We start from the raw sequence: 17,356 nt of genomic DNA on the forward strand, positions 1-17,356 counted from the left end.
GGGAACAAGACTAGCATCCCCCACCTTCTCTGGGCTTGTCAAATGACAGACTCCTCCAAAGCCTCTCAGGGCAGGTAAGATAGTCAACACAGGGTAGAGGAGAAAGGTTTCAGCATTTTATATCAAAGCAAGTATTTAAAGGTTGTTCCTGAACTCCATCTGCTCCTATCCCAACAGTCCAAAAATCCAATAAAGCCAGGGTGTAACATGTGTCCAAGTGGAGATTTGCCATCTGCTCTGTTTAACAAACCTTGAAGTTGAAGGCCAAATGTTTGAAAATTCGCCTGAAGACAGTCATGGTTGGATGCAGATCTCTTCCCACGCAACCTCCCACTTTTCCACAGCATGCCCTGTGACGTCCTAGGATTGTGCCTAGGCAGGCACAGAATGGACCCAGCCAACGACAGGGCTCCATGTTCCCTGAGCACACTCTTCCCCCATGGAGGCAATGGACCATCCAAAGACCCAGCATTGACCCCTGGATGGTGTCCCTCACTTCTCCTCTGGGGCCATGGAGTCCTTGAAGACCTCAGCATCCTCTGGCTTAAGGGATCCTGCAAAATGCTTCAGATAAACTTCCTCAGGCTGGGTGGTGTGCCTATCTCGAGTGCTTGCATCCCTCAGAAGGGGAACCAGGGCAAAGTTCTTCCAGTTTCTCCCTGCAACTGAAAGGCAACAAAGTCATTAGCACCTTGGATGCAACAAAACAAGTATGGGTTTATTGGTAGGCCTCACATCTCCAGATGAAAGGAGACCTGGGTACCCCTCAATCAAAGAAACCTCTCTTTAAAGCAGACAGAGACCATGACAGAAACCACAACTGGATATAATGCAGAGATCAGTAGGTTGTGGGGAACCCATCCCCAGTGGATACATCATCAACACAACTCCTACACCTAAAGCTCAGGTAATGTTTTGGAAGAGGGGGCAAAGACTGTAAGAGCCAGAGGACCAGGAAGTCTGCTATTAGACTGTCTCCTAGAGATGGCTGCCTAAATAGACCTAAATAATGACAATATCAATAGACATGATAACACAGAAGAAGAAAATCTCAGAGTCCCACCCCTGGACAAAGAACTACAGGCAACTAATGGCTGCTGAGAGAGGGGGAATTAGCCTTTCCCAGGGCAAGCTCCATATTGGTTACCCAATACAAAGTGGTTATCCTGGAAATCATACACACACTAACAACAAAAGCAAACTCAGCAGGTTATGTTTATATATTTGTGCATATAAATATGTGCATACATATCTATAATAACAAAAGAAAAAGAGATAATGGGGGGACCTGGGAGGGGTTGGAAGGAGGTGACACAGGAGGGGTTAGAAGGAAGAAAATATGGTATTATATTTTAATTTTAAAATATATTTTTTAAAAAATCTTAGCCAGGTATAGTAGAACACACCTTTAATCCCAACACTCAGGAGGCTGAGACAGGTGGAACTCTGTGAGTTCAAGGCCAGCCTGGTCTACAGCATACATAGTGAGACAAGGCTACATAGTGAGACCCTGCCTGGAAAAAATTCTTCAAACTCTTGGACCCATGAAGTTTCCTCTCCCCCTCATCCATGCAGGTAACATCTTTATCTGTGTGTGTGTGTGTGTGTGTGTGTATTTGTGTGTGTGTTGGTAAATAAGTATATTTATTTGGTTTTTTTATTGATTTTATTGGCTATACATTTTTCTCTGCCCCCTTTCCTTCCTCTCCCCTTCAACCTTCTCTCACGGTCCCCATGCTCCCAATTTACTCAGGATATCTTGTCTTTTTCTACTTCCCATTAGATCAGATCCATGTATGTCTCTCTTAGGGTTCTCGTTGTTGTCTAGATTCTCTGGGACTGTGGTTTGTAGGCTGGTTTTCTTTGATTTATGTTTAAAAATCACATATGAATGAGTAAATTGATAATTGTCTTTCTGGGTCTGGGTTACCTCACTCTAGCTCCATCCATTTTTCTGCAAAATTCAAGATGTCATTATTTTTTTCTGCTGTGCAATACTCCATTGTATAAATGTACCACATTTTCCTTATTCATTCTTTGGTCAAGGGGCATTTAGGTTGTTTCCAGGTTCTGGATATGACAAACAATGCTGCTATGAACATAGTTGAGCACATGTCTTTGTGGTATGATTGAGCATCCTTTGAGTACATACCCAAAAGTGGCATTGCTGGGTCTTGAGGAAGGTTGTTTCCTAATTTTCTGAGAAATTGCCATACTGATATCCAAAGGGACTGTACCACCTTGCATTCTCACCAGCAATGCAGAAGTGTTCCCTTTACCCCACAACCTCTCCAGCATAAGTTGTCATCAGTGTTTTTGATCTGGGCCATTCTTACAGGTGTAAGATGGAATCTCAGAGTTGTTTTGATTTGCATTTCTCTGATGACTAAGGATGTTGAGCATTTCCTTAAGTGTCTTTCAGCCATTTTAAATTCCTCTGTTTGAAAGTTCTCTGCTTAGGTCTGTACTCCATTTTTATTGGATTATTTGTTCTTTTGATGTTTCTTGAGTTCTTTGTATATTTTGAAGATCAGACCTCTGTCTGATGTGGGGTTGGTAAAAATCTTTTCCCATTCTGTAGGCTGTCATTTTGTCTTGTTGACCATGTTCTTTGCTTTACAGAAACTTTTCAGATTCAGAAGGTCCCATTTATTAATTGTTTCTCTCAGTGTCTGTGCTACTGAGGTTATATTTAAGAAGTGGTCTCCTGTGCCAATGCATTCAAGTGTACATCCCACTTTCTCTTCTATGAGGTTCAGTGTGGCTGGCTTTATGTTGAGGTCTTTGATCCATTTGGACTTGAGTTTTTGCATGGTGATAGACATGGATCAATTTTCATTCTTCTACATGTTGATATCCAGTTATGTCAGCACCATTTGTTAAATATGCTTTCTTTTTTCCATTGGATATTTTTTGCTTCTTTGTCAAAAATCAGGTGTTTGAAGGAGTGTAGATTAATATTTGAGTCTTTGACTCAGTTCCATTGGTTCTCCTGTCTGTTTTGATACCAATTCAAGGCTGTTTTCAGTACTGTAGCTCTGTAGTAGAGTTTGAAGTCAGGGATTGTGATGCCTCCAGAAGTTCTTTAATTGTACAAGATTGTTTTGGCTATCTTGGGTTTTTTGCTTTTCCATATGAAGTTGAATACCATTCTTTCGAGGTTTGTGAAGAATTTTGCTGGGATTTTGATGGGCATTGCGTTGAATCTGTAGATTGCTTTTGGTAAGATTGCCCATTTTTACTATGTTAATTCTGCCTACCCAAAAGCATGAGAGATCTTTCCACTTTCTGGTGTCTTCTTTAATTTCTTTCTTCAAAGACTTAAAGTTCTTGTCATACAAGTCTTCCACTTGTTTGGTTAGGGTTACTCTGAGATATTTTATGCTATTTGTGGCTATTGTGAAGGGTATTGATTCTCTGATTGTTTTCCCCAGCCCTTTTATCATCTGTGTACAGGAGGGCTACTGATTTTTTTTTGAGTTAATCTTGTGTCCTGCTACATTGCTGAAAGTGTTTATGAGTTGTAGAAGTTCCTTGGTAGAATTTTTGGGATCTCTTATGTAAACTATCATATCATCAGCAAATAGTGAGAGTTTGATTTCTTCTTTTCTGATTTGTATCCCCTTGATCTCCTTTTGGTGTACTATTGCTCTAGCTAGGACCTCAAGAACTATATTAAATAGATATGGAGAGAGTGGACAACCTTGTCTTGTTCCTGATTTCAGTGGGATCACTGGGAGTTTCTCTTCATTTAGTTTGATGTTGGCTGTTGGCTTGTTGTATATTGCCTTTATTATGCTTACGTATGTTCCTTGTATCCCTGCTCTCTCCAAGACCTTTATCATGAAGGGATGTTGTATTTTGTTGAAAGCTTTTTCCCAAGTAACATCTTAAGGTCTCTTCTTCCCCCAGGCACTGGCAAACCTGTGACCTCATGAGTCTATCACACACCTGTTTCCACCTGTGCTACCTGGATCCCTAAACGGGAGGGTAAAGAGGTTTCTGCAATGCAACTCCACATTGGGCAACTCTTAAGTTATGAACAGCAGCCAAGAAAAATTAAGACTTAGAGACAAGGTCCAAGCAGGGCATAGAAGCTGAGGAAAACACCAAGGGAGACCTGGTGACACTGGGCTTCAAATAAGAACTTTGGCAATAACTAAAGCCCCAAGGAACTCTTAAGGAAGACTAGCTATTATTGTCCATCAATATACTGACCACTAACTGGCTGGAAAGTGGAGACACCCAGCTTAGGAACTGTTGGCCTAGCCAGTTCCGGGGTCTCCAGAGCATCTAAAGTTCCCAGTACCATTCACCATATCCTCATTCTTGTACCAAGACTCCCCACACACTCCTTAGTTCCTTCACTGACCACCTATTTCTCCCTCTCCTGCATTCTCCCACTTCTTCCGTCCACATGCAGCTGGGCATGGAGGGGTCCTTGTTATCCAAATTATCAGACTATCATCACTAGAGTTTCTACTGTTACAGAAGTGAGAAAGCAAAATCCTGAAGGAATGTTCCCTAAGAAATAGGTATAAAGTGTAAAATCTGATATTAAACCCCACAGCTTCTGTTCCAAATCACTGGTCCGACTGGATAAAGGTTCATTGAGAGGTATAGTGTAAAGGGCATGGTGTCCTTGTGCTCACAGAGAAAGCACTAGGGAAACCAGGAATGTTAAACACTCAGGGTTGTCTCCTCAGGTGAGGAGATACACACCTGTTTTCCACCCAGAAGGCTGGGAGTGGATGTAGGTGATAGCTGGCCGCTCTGTGTGATCTGTAGGGCCAGGCCTCACCCAAATCCCCTCCCCTAGACTATTATGTTTATCCCACACTCTTCCTCCCTAGACCTTTATCCTGATCATTGTTTCTCAGTCAATAAAACCCATCCTTAAGGGTGATGTTGTGTGTACTGCGTAGCTTGGTAACCTCTACAATGACCTAGACCACATCAGATCCTCTCCTAGGCCCTTAAGTTACAGAACCCATTCTTATGGAAGAGGTCATAAGTGTTTTGCAAAAGAGTTTCAGTGAAGTCATGTCTTAAGCTTTATTGTGATAATCATCACTAGGAAACTTTTCCCAAAATGGTACCATATTTATATATGCCTAAAATAAACTGCCCTGTCTCAGAAGTCTGAACCAACACTAGCTCACTAAGTCAGTGGGAGGATCATGGTAGGCCACTCAAATCACACACGGCCATCTTTGAGTAGCTCTCAGAAAATGTTAGCCTGACTGGCAAATCGAAGAAAAGATAATGAGCAAAGGTGGCAATTAGACCAGGGAGTCCTTCCATTTGCAGTCCCAGGAAAATCACCGAACTTCTGGGGACCCGTGTGAAAACAAGGAAGCCCAAGGGCAGGGAACTGCTTTCCAAAAGTGAGCCGCTTTTTTCTGTGCTAGAGATGGAATCCAGACTGGTTTCACAAGCTAGCCCAGTACTTGACCACTGGGCTACATCACCAGCCCCCTAGTGAGCACTGATGAAGTAGATCTCCATACAATCTTGTTGCTCGTGACAACCATAAACTGTGAAAAATGCCATTCAGCAGATGTGTTTAGACTTGAGGTGACAGATGTGAGATTCTACAAACCCTAAGAGAAGCGGCATTCACAAGGGAAGCCCTATCAATACCCTGGCTCTGCTTAGCGACAATTTTACCAACTGTAGTACAGTGAACAGCCATCCTAGCGGAGCATGGAATTTCCCCTGAGAGAGGAGGAAGCAGTCGCGGGGCAGCCAACACAGTTAGAATCAACAACACGGAGTATAGGGGAACAAGTGTGGGATGCTGGAGGGTTGGTCAGCTTTGGGGCAGGGTGGTTACCCATAAGTAGTTGCTGAGAACTAAACCCTGCTTGCTGATGGTGAGATCTCAAGATACTTGATAGATAATGGCTGTAATGGGGTTGGAAGTGGGGCAGACGTACTTTAACTCAAGTATGAGAAAGGAACTCAGCCAGTGTGTGGAAACACCCTTACACTCACTTATGCCCGGCACAAGCTCAAGGCAATTCCTGAGTAAGTGAAGTACATTTTAGTATATAAAATAATAATAAATAAATAATAAAATATATAAATATAAAATATAAAAAGATACATAAAGGTCACTGAATCCAGGCTTTCCACAGTATCTTATCTACCATGTCCAGCACACAATCTGAACATACTGGACCTAAAAGGGAATCCAAGAAAATGTGGTTCTCTGTCACAAAAAAAAAAAAAAGAAAAGAAAAAAGAAAAAAAAATAGCAGTCAAGAGAAATGGATGCCACGATAGCCCAAATGTTGGGTTTAGCTAAAGACCGCTGAACCCAGAGCCCTGTGTTCGTAGGTGGAGAGTACTACCTCTGAGCAGTCCATCCCTTAGCAGACAGAAATTGTAAAGTAACATTACTATGCTCAAAGAAGCAGAGGAAAACATGTTCCTAGTGAGGGAATGGCTAGAAGACCTCAGCAAAGAAATAGAACCTTCAGCACAGGAGAAACGGGGACTCTAAAACCAAAAGGCTTAAAACTTAAAGTGCGAAATTCTCCACAAGGGATTTAACAATTTGGAGCTGACTAAAAAAGGGGGGTCTCAACGAATATGAAGGCTTCTGCAAAAATACTGTGTGGTCCAACACCCAGAGTCTCAAGCTATGGTTTGTGACCCCATATGGTGTCATATAGCTGAATGTGAGGACCGTTAAAATGCTGGCAACATTAAAGGTTTTCTGAACACACAATGACCAAAAGGTAATCTGAAAACAATGAGTTCAAGGAGCGCCTGGCAGTCCTTCACAGGCGTGTCCGGGGACACACAGCAGTCACTAGCATGTGGATAGCTAGCATCTGTCACTACTACACAGCCCAGGTTCTTTGTGAGGAAAGTCAACATGGAGTAGGAAACCCCCCTTCCCAGAGTCAGGCCCCTCCCGGCCGTGGCCCCACCCATCCCACCTCACCTCGGCCTGACCTCAGGGAGAAGCTCAGGGTGCGCTTGACGCCCTCACAGTTGCCCGGGTCCTCATTGATGATGCCCACGTTGGTGTTCCAGGTAGTCCAGTTCACCTCGTCCACCCTGTGGGGGAGGGGACAGGATCCAGGGCCAGCTGTCTAAGGCCGAGCCCATCAGGATGAAGACACAGCAGGTGGAGGGACAGACAGGGCTTGTTTCACAGACAACCCACCCTTTCTAACCACTCCACAAGGTCCAGGAATTTTAACACTGGATTCCTAGGTTTGGCTCTGTTCACCAAGCAGTCATTTTTGAACCCCTCAAGTCTTTCAGGGCTTCATGTTGGAAGTCCTGCCTCCTGAGATCTGAGTGAGTGTCCTGTGCCCACAGCTGACTCCTATGTGGCCCTTGGACCTGCTGCTGGCCTTGAGAGTTCCCTAAGCCTGTGACTGGTCCCAGGGAGTCCTGAGCCCAGCCTCTTCACCCTCCTCTGGCTCTCGATGGGTCCTGCATGCCCTGGACTAAGAGCAGGAGCTCTCAGCTTCGACTCCTGCTTTGCCTTACCTGAAACACCACCGGTAATCATCCTTGCCATCCGGCGTGAACCCCACCTGTAGCAGCTTGCCCGAGCGGAAGGCCTTCCTCATGCATTTCAGGAAACTCTTCTCTGTGTCCAGGATGGTGATGGCTCTCTGACGGAAAGGGGAAATAGGCCTTCCTGGATCACCATCTCCAGAATCTCTCCCAGCCCCAGCCACCTCCAAGCAGGCCCTGTAGTACCTCCTATAACAGGTCTGTTTCCAAAGCCTGGCAGGCACATGCTCCATGAAGGAGATCAGCCAATCCTGCCTATACCTGGCTATTTACTGCCTACTGGGTCCAGGAAGGCAACCCTACGAACTGATGGCGCTTACAAAGGGATCACTGGCGACCTGTGTGACATCAGAGTCTCAAGCATGAGATGGCCCAGTCTAAACCCTGGCTCTGCTACCCGCCAGGCATGTGACTGGAAACACAGAGAGATGACATCTCTAAAGCTCAGTGCTTCTGGCCCCTACTCAGTCCCATAGGAGCTCAAGTGTCCCGCTGTGTGACAGCAAGGGACAGTCAACACCTTCGAGGCTGCACGCCCTGCCCCACTCCGCGGCCCACCTGCAGCTTCCAGATGTTCTTGCTCTCTTGTGCGATCTTGTTGACCGTCTCGCCCATGAGAGCAATGAGCATGTTGAGCAGGAGGATGTAGGTGAGGATGACGTAGGCCAGTAACAGGATGATGAAGACAGCCTTGAAGTCGTAGTTCTCGGTGAACTCCAAGTCGCCCATGCCGATGGTGAACTTGAACAGCTCCAGACACGTGGAGTACAGGCTGTTGTAGGAGTTGTCGGGTGGCCTGCAGGCAGGCCCGCGCCACCTGTGTGGGGTGGACTCCACAGGCACAGAGTCATTCTTCCCATCCTCAATTAGTGTCACCACGGCTGTTGGTCACCGAGAAAGGGGTGTGAAGGATGGAAGACAGGACCCCAGACTCCCTGATGCATACCTCTCCTCCCCAGCACCCGGCAGCAGGAAGGCCACCTGGTTATGTAGCACCTCCCCCTCCCAGACTATCAGAAAGTTGTAATAACACACGGCTTTCTTATGATAAGAGCTTTAAATTGATCTAGTAGAAAAGGTGTTTGAAGAAATATGCAAAGCCATGTAGACCATGTACATACAGAGGCCTTTGTATAATATGCAACTTGCTTAAAAAGACAGGAAGCCTGAGTCACTCTGCCAGCCACACCATGTCTTTTAAAGATCCACTCTAGAACCATGGGTGTCAAGCCACACCACGTCTTTTAGAGATCCACTCTATAATCACGGATGTCGAGCAACTCAAAGCAGAGTGGCCTCTGCTAATATTCTTCTTTGGAAATGCACTGCAGAGCCTGAGTAGTGCTAAGCAGCCATGTGCCGTTCATACTGTGCAGCAGTACCCCGAGAACACCCCAAGCCCAAACCCTTCTTGTACTAATATGCAAAACTTCAGATCAGGTGCCACAGCCCATGCCTATCAGCATCCCTAGTCACCAATGTTCAACCCTCCTAGACAGGAGTTCTAAAATAAACCTCAGAGTGGGAGCAGACATGGGCATGCCTCAGGACCCACGTAACCACAGAACTCAAATGAGAACTGAGGCAGGGGCATTGCTAACAACAGGATGTGGACCATGTAGAGGGGCCGAGGATCCGGCTTGAAGGGGCTCCCAAGGACCAGATCTCAGCTTCAAAATAACTGATGATAGTAAGGATTATGGCTCACATGACAGTGAGAATCTACAGGAAATAAAAAGAACCCCAAGGCCATCCATCCTCGTGTTTAAAAAAAATTGAATTGAGGAGATGGGAAAAAAAAGCTCTTCCTTATGATAAAATGCCAGGGACTAAAGAGGCACTGAATGGTAGGGTTAGAAAATCGTGAAGGCTGGGGCTGTAGCTCAGTGGACGCTGGCCTGGCATGTATTAGACCCTGGGTTCAATCTCCAGAACCAGGAATAAAGAATGGAAGGGATGAGAAAAGGAGGGGAGGAGTGGGGAAGGGAAGGAAAAGAGAGACAAAGACAGAGAAGAGACAGACAAGGAAATGGAGAGATTTTTAAAATGTTTAAATTAGGGAATCTGGATAAGAAACTGAGAGGAGTCATCTGTACTCTTCTTGAAAGTTTCCTGAGTGTCTGAAATAGTATTGAAATAAGTTGAATAAAAACTGGGCCAAAATGTAGCTGTACAGTAAGCAATCAGCACAGTAGCCTCATCCATCACATTTCCAAGTTCTCGGGCTCATGCTGATATGTGTTCTGTCTATCCCTCGGTCACCTGCAAGAACACACCTGTCTTCCCCACCTGGCTCCTCCTCCCCCAGCCCTGCAGAGCCTAAGGAGGTCAGGTGAGCAACACACCTGCCTTCCACCAGCTTTGACTCATCCCGTTACCTGTGGAAAATCCAAACAAGAACACGAGGTAGACGAACATGAATCGACACAGGTCCCTGAGGATCATCTGCAGGAAAGAGCAGGCTGGTAAAAGGAAGTCCAACCATGGTAGGAACACAGGAACGATCATGGTTGTATCTGCCTAGAGCGACCAGAGGGTATGTGACAGGAACCTGCAGTGGGCTAGGCTCTGTGGTTTCCAGCTCAGATGACATAAGAAAATAACTCCCACCTCTCCCATGGCTTTGGCTCCGGTTGGGAGATGGCGGTTTGGAATGCAAAGGCAACAAGTTTGAAGGAAACCTGCAGGCTCGGGTCAGTGCTGGGTTGCTTGATTCTAGGGCAATAAATGGGCTAAGGGCTAAACAAATGGCTCCGTGGAGGATACAGAGAGGCTGAAAAGAATGCATAGGGCAGTATCTCACATCCGTGGGGCAAACAGGGCTCTGTGGGAAACACGCTTGGGAGCCCACCTTTTCAATCATGACAGCATAGATGCCCATCTGCTGGAATCCTCTGGTATAGTAGAGCATGTTGGTCCAGCCCATGGCGAGGGAGAACACCATGGAAGCCACGTACTCCTTGCGGTGGCTAAAGTACAGTACCACAGACGCCAGCATGAACAGAGACTGCACAAAGCTGAGGGCAGAGGCAAAGTCGTTCAACTTAGGAAAAAGGTCCAGGCTGCAAGAATCGGAAGAGTGAGAATGTAGCCATGCAGGGGCTGGGGCTGTGCTGACCCAGCAGGCACAAGGAGGGAAATGTATGGCAGGTTGGAGGGGAAATTTTATTCTTCAAAATTTTATTCAATGTAAATATAATATAGATGCTCCTTGACTTATGATAGTTCTATCCTGTGCAATCCATTGTTATTTGAAAATATAAGTGAGAAATGTATTGAGTACCCCAACCTACTGATGAAGAGCACTTACACACAGCACTCTACAGCATCTGCTGCTTCCCCTCTGAGCAGCACCGCTGAAACACTGAAGGATGTCCAGAAAACAAGAAAGAGAAAGAAGTGAGGAAGAGATGGGAGCCATGAGAATCCCAAGGCTGGCAACAGAAAGGCGTGCCAGGTGAAAGAAGGGTCAGTCTGGAAAACCAGCCAGTCTCAAAGAGAAAACAGGAAAGAAGGTATGGTGGACACCTCTGTCACCCTAGCACTCCAGAATCAAAAGCAGGAGGATTGCTGTGAGTTAGAATAGAGGCTAGTTTGGGTTACATAGAGAGGCCCTGTCTCAAACAAAAGAAAGAAAACTCTAGGAAGAGATCCCTCAAGGAAGAGAAAAGTGATCTGGCCATGTGTTATAACTTCTAAGTCTGATTTTGAAGAAAGCTGCACCTGCTTTAGGATGTGTGGGAAGAATTAACATTGTCTACAGAGAAAACTAAACAAGGGAAAATTAAGGGAATGGTAATCTGATAAGCCAGAGGAAACAAACCACAAACAAGCAATAGAACTATTACAAAGCTGTTCAATACTTAGGAATATTTACAAAGGGACAAGAATGCAAATGGAGATTACTGACTAAAACAAATACTATGTAATCACATTGAAATGATGAAAAAGGGGAAGCAGATGGGGAGAAGGATGCAAAATCCTTCTCTGTGGCATGAGTATGTGTCAGAAGAAAGAGCCCAAGTGGGTTTCAGAGAAAGGGAAGGGTTGAGGGGTAAGAAACTCCTGGATTAGGTAATGAAACAAATGGACTTAACAGACATCTATAGAACACTCCACGCAAATAGGAAAGAATATACCTTCTTCTCTGCAGCTCATGGAACCTTCTCAAAAATTGACCATATACTCGTAAACAAAGGAAACCTCCACAGATACAAAAGAATATCAGTGTCCACCTGTGTCTTATCAGATCACCACGGATTAAAGTTAGAAGGCAACAACAATGCTGCCCCCAGAAAGCCGACAAACTCATGGAAACTGAACAATCAACTACTGAACCACACCTGGGTGAAGGAAGAAATTAAGAAGGAAATTAAAGTCTTCCTTGAATTTAATGAAAATAAAGAGACAACATACTCAAACCTATGGGACACGATGAAAGCAGTGCTAAGAGGAAAGTTCATAGCACTAAGTGCCCACTTAAAGAAAACGGAGAAAGCATACATTGGGGACTTAACAGCACACCTGAAAGCTTTAGAAAAAAAAGAAGCAGATGTGCCCAGAAGGAGTAGAAGACTGGAAATAATCAAACTGAGGGCAGAAATCAACAAAATAGAAACACAGAAAACAGTCCAAAGAATCAATGAAACAAAAAGTTGGTTCTTGGAGAAAATCAACAAGATAGACAAACCCCTATCCAAACTAATTAAACAACAGAGGGAGAACACGCAAATAAATAAGATCAGAAATGAAAAGGGGGACATAACCACAGACACAGAGGAAATTCAGAGAATCATTAGATCTTACTACAGGAGCCTGTATGCCACAAAACTGGAAAATACAAAAGAAATGGACATCTTTTTAGATAAGTACCATATACCAAAGCTAAACCAAGACCAGGTGAAAGATCTAAATAGACCTGTTAGTCGCGAAGAACTTGAAGCAGTTATCAAAAATCTGCCCTCTAAAAAAAGCCCAGGACCAGATGGTTTCAATGCAGAATTCTACCAGAACTTCCAAGAAGAGCTAATACCTATTCTCCTTAATGTATTTCACAGTATAGAAACAGAAAAGTCATTGCCAAATTCCTTTTATGAAGCTACAGTTACCCTGATACCAAAACCACACAAAGACCCAACCAAGAAAGAGAACTACAGGCCTATCTCACTCATGAATATCGACGCAAAAATTCTTAATAAAATACTGGCAAACCGAATTCAAGAACACATTAGAAAAATTATCCATTATGATCAAGTAGGCTTCATCCCAGAGATGCAGGGCTGGTTCAACATACGCAAATCTATCAATGTAATCCACCATATAAATAAAATGAAAGAAAAAAACCATATGATCATTTCATTAGATGCTGAAAAAGCATTCGACAAAATCCAACACCCCTTTATGATAAAGGTATTGGAGAGACTAGGGATACAAGGGTCATACCTAAATATAATAAAAGCTATTTACAGCAAACCGACAGCTAACATTAAATTAAACGGAGAAAAACTCAAAGCCATCCCACTAAAATCAGGAACAAGACAAGGATGTCCACTCTCTCCATACCTCTTCAATATAGTGCTTGAAGTTCTAGCAATAGCAATAAGACAACATAAGGGGATCAAAGGGATTCGTATTGGAAAGGAAGAAGTTAAGCTTTCGTTATTTGCAGATGATATGATAGTATACATAAGCGACCCCAAAAACTCTACCAAAGAACTCCTACAGCTGATAAACACCTTCAGTAATGTGGCAGGATACAAGATCAACTCGAAAAAATCAGTTGCCTTCCTATACAGTAAGGATAAGGAAACAGAGAGGGAAATCAGAGAAGCATCACCTTTCATGATAGCCACAAAGAGCATAAAATATCTTGGGGTAACCCTGACCAAGGAAGTGAAAGATCTATATGACAAGAACTTTAAGACTTTGAAGAACGAAATAGAAGAAGACACCAGAAAATGGAAGGATCTCCCTTGCTCTTGGATTGGGAGGATCAACATAGTAAAAATGGCAATTCTTCCAAAAGCAATATATAGATTCAATGCAATCCCCATCAAAATCCCATCAAAATTCTTCACAGATCTGGAGAAGACAATAATCAACTTTATATGGAAAAATAAAAAACCCAGGATAGCCAAAACAATCTTATACAATAAAGGAACGTCTGGAGGCATTACCATCCCTGACTTCAAACTCTATTACAGAGCTACAGTATTAAAAACAGCTTGGTATTGGCATAAAAACAGAGAAGTCGACCAATGGAACCGTATAGAAGACCCTGACTTTAATCCACAAACCTATGAGCACCTGATTTTCGATAAAGGAGCTAAAACTATACAATGGAAAAAAGAGAGCATCTTCAACAAATTGTGCTGGCAAAACTGGATTTCAATCTGTACAAAAATGAAAATAGATCCATGTCTGTCACCATGCACAAAACTCAAGTCCAAGTGGATTAAAGACCTCAATATCAGTCTGAACACACTGAACCTGATAGGAGAGAAAGTGGGAACTACACTACAACAAGTGGGCACAGGAGACCGCTTCCTACGTATAACATCAGCAGCACAGACAGTAAGGGCCTCATTGAATAAATGGGACCTCATGAGACTGAGAAGCTTCTGTAAAGCAAAGGACACTGTCGCTAAGACAGAAAGGCAACCCACTGACTGGGAGAAGATCTTCACCAACCCCGCAACTGACAAAGGTCTGATCTCCAAAATATATAAAGAACTTAAGAAACTAGACTGTAAAAGGCTAATCAACCCAATTATAAAATGGGGCACTGAGCTGAACAGAGATCTCTCAACAGAAGAAGTTCAAATGGCCAAAAGACACCTAAGGTCATGCTCAACTTCCTTAGCGATCAGGGAAATGCAAATCAAGACAACTTTAAGATACCATCTTACACCTGTCAGAATGGCTAAAATCAAAAACACCAATGATAGCCTATGCTGGAGAGGTTGTGGAGAAAGGGGTACACTTATCCATTGCTGGTGGGAATGCAAACTTGTACAACCACTCTGGAAAGCAGTGTGGCGGTTTCTCAGAAAATTTGGGATCAACCTACCCATGGACCCAGCAATACCACTCTTGGGAATATACCCAAGAGAGGCCTTATCATACAACAAAAATATATGCTCTACTATGTTCATAGCAGCATTGTTTGTAATAGCCAGAACCTGGAAACAACCTAGATGCCCTTCAATTGAAGAATGGATGAAGAAAGTATGGAATATATACATATTAGAGTACTACTCAGCAGTAAAAAACAAGGACTTCTTGAAGTTTGCAGGCAAATGGATGGAAATAGAAAACACTATCCTGAGTGAGGTAAGCCAGACCCAAAAAGAGGAACATGGGATGTACTCACTCATATTTGGTTTCTAGCCATAAATAAAGGACATTGAGCCTATTAAAAAAAAAAGAAAAAGAAAAAAAGAAACTCCTGGCTTTGCGTATAAGAATTTTTGCACTCTTATGAGCTATATCAGTATGTTTGAGTAGTTTTGATAACACAAAAGTAATATATATTTATTGGTATAATTGCAAGCATGTGCATGTATATGTGTGTTTTAATGTAACTGTAATGTGACTGTAACTTTTAAGAATGTAATCTTGAGTCTACTCTTACAGTGCTATGTAGGGGAACATTTCTCCTCTATGCAAATAAATATTGTGCTCACCAATTGCTATAGACCCTAAAGACTGAGCTTGCCCTTTGAAACTAAAATAAAGGTATTTGAAGATTACCGTGGGAACATGAGGCTTATGAATCCTAGGAACAAGCTCGTCACAATAGCACCAGAAATCAACTCCTTAATCACACCAGAAGCAAAAAGAGAAGCCCCTGGACTGAGGGAAACCTGGGCATCAGAAGAGAATTTAAGTCCAGATCCTAGGAAACCCGTGGTGGAAAGCCTTCTGTGCAGGATGAGGCTCACAGGGTCTAGTCTATTTTATGAACAGAGGCTGTGCGACACCTGTGCCTTTGCTTATCCATCTCCTCTAAAAGCAGTGGCCACCAGCCAGGAGCACATGCCACCACCCACACCAAGAGAAGAACTGTTGGTATTTATCTGCGGGCGTTTTGATAATCAAGCCTGGAAGAGGGGAGCAGGGAAGCTACTGGACAGAGGCCTGGGATGCTGCTAGATACTCGGTGCCTGGGACAATCCCTTCCTCAACAACTGTGAATTATGCAGTCTGAAATGTCCATGAAGTTGGAATGAAAAGCAAACAAATTTTTAAAAATCTGCCTTAAAGACTGGAGATTCTTGAAGACGAGAACTATGTATAGTTCACCTCCGTCTCCCAGTGTCAACCCAGCGAACAGCAGAAGGATGCACACTCGGTGAACAAAGGGAAGGAAGGGACCCCTAACTCCAGCGGTACATCATGCGACACCGTGACACGGTCCGCCAACCCCAGCACCTGACATTTATCTGGCAGTGTAAACAGTTGATATTCACTCATCTGATGAATATTTGTTGAGCGCCTCCCACCATTGCTTCAGCCTATCTACTGAGGCCCGCCCTGCTAGGTGCCTGTTCAAGCACAGGTGAGAGAATGAAGGAGCTAAACGGAACGCAAAGCAGCACTTACAAAAGTATCTCGCTGTAGCTGTCCACGAACAAACTCTTGAGGGATGGCCGCCTCTGCAGAAAATACTGAATCTGTGAGGGAACAGAGTAAGTTGCTGGGAAATGTTAGATGTGGCTGAACAGGGAAGCTCCTGGTGTCTTTCGGAGGGCCAGCATACTGGAACACTGGAGTGGGTTCCAGCAGACTGTGAAGAACGGAGCAGTAGCAATCAAGCTAATTGGAAGGGTGATGTCATGTGACTCATGGAGATCTTTAAAAACATTGACTACAATAACAAGTGTCTCTAGAAGGCAATTCGGAAAGAAAAAGATCATCAAAATGCTATGAGTTGCTGTATCCCACGGTAGAGCTGAGAAGCCTCTTTGCTTCTAACTTGTTCTCCCAGCACCACCTTCCTTTATGATAAATGAGCATAGCATTATCGTAAAAATCCCTTTATGCTTTTGTAGTATGATTGGGCATCTCTTGGGTATATTGCCAAGAGTGGTATTGCTAGATCCTGACGTAGGTTGACTCCCAATTTTCTGAGAAACCGCCACACTGATTTCCAAAGTGGTTGCACAAGTTTGCATTCCCACCAGCAATTATTTGTAATAGCTAGAAACAACCTAGATGCCCCTCAATGGAATAATGGATAGAGAAAGTGTGGCACATCTACACATTAGAGTACTACTCAGCGATAAAAAATAATGACATCTTGAAGTTTGCATGAAAATAGAAAACACTATCCTGAGTGAGATAGCCCAGACCCAAAAATATGAATATGGTATGTACTCACTCATCAGTGGATTCTAACCATAAACAAAGAACATTGAGCCTATAGTTTGTGATCCTAGAGAAGCTAAGTAATAAGGTGAACCCAAAGAAAAACACATATAGATCCTCTTAGAAAATGGAAGCAGAAAAGATCGCCAGGCAAAAGTTGGGAGCATGGGGGTGGGGTGGGGGAAAGGGGAGAGGGGGAGAGAGAAGGGAGAAGGGAAGGGTTGGGGAGGCTTGGGGGAATGGAATTGGTTGATTTGGAGGATGGCAAGAGGCTTGGCTCTAGAGGGGTTCCCAGGTGTTCACGGGGATGTCCCCAGCTAAGACCCCAGGCAGTGGAAGGGAGGGTGCTTGAACACTCAGGAGGCACGGGCAGGCGGATCTCTGTGAGTTTGAGGTCTACAAGAGCTTGTTCCAGGACAGTCTCCAAAGCTACAAAGAAACCCTG

General features: G+C 43.9%; 1 protein-coding gene across 1 annotated transcript in view; it reads right to left on the minus strand.

Moving 5' to 3' along the window:
* Positions 1-492: 492 nt before the first annotated feature.
* Trpv1 (transient receptor potential cation channel subfamily V member 1) overlaps positions 493-17,356 on the minus strand; it is a 25,031-nt gene continuing 8,167 nt past the window's right edge. The window contains 7 exon segments of the mRNA XM_050162679.1: positions 493-665; positions 6,956-7,071; positions 7,513-7,640; positions 8,101-8,423; positions 9,921-9,987; positions 10,394-10,559; positions 16,147-16,217. Of these exon segments, the coding sequence (XP_050018636.1) occupies positions 493-665; positions 6,956-7,071; positions 7,513-7,640; positions 8,101-8,423; positions 9,921-9,987; positions 10,394-10,559; positions 16,147-16,217 (1,044 nt within the window).

The sequence above is a fragment of the Alexandromys fortis genome, unplaced genomic scaffold (assembly GCF_014885135.2).
Source record: "Alexandromys fortis isolate MF-2015 unplaced genomic scaffold, M_Fortis_MF-2015_v1.1 scaffold_84, whole genome shotgun sequence".
Taxonomy (NCBI): Eukaryota; Metazoa; Chordata; class Mammalia; order Rodentia; family Cricetidae; genus Alexandromys; species Alexandromys fortis.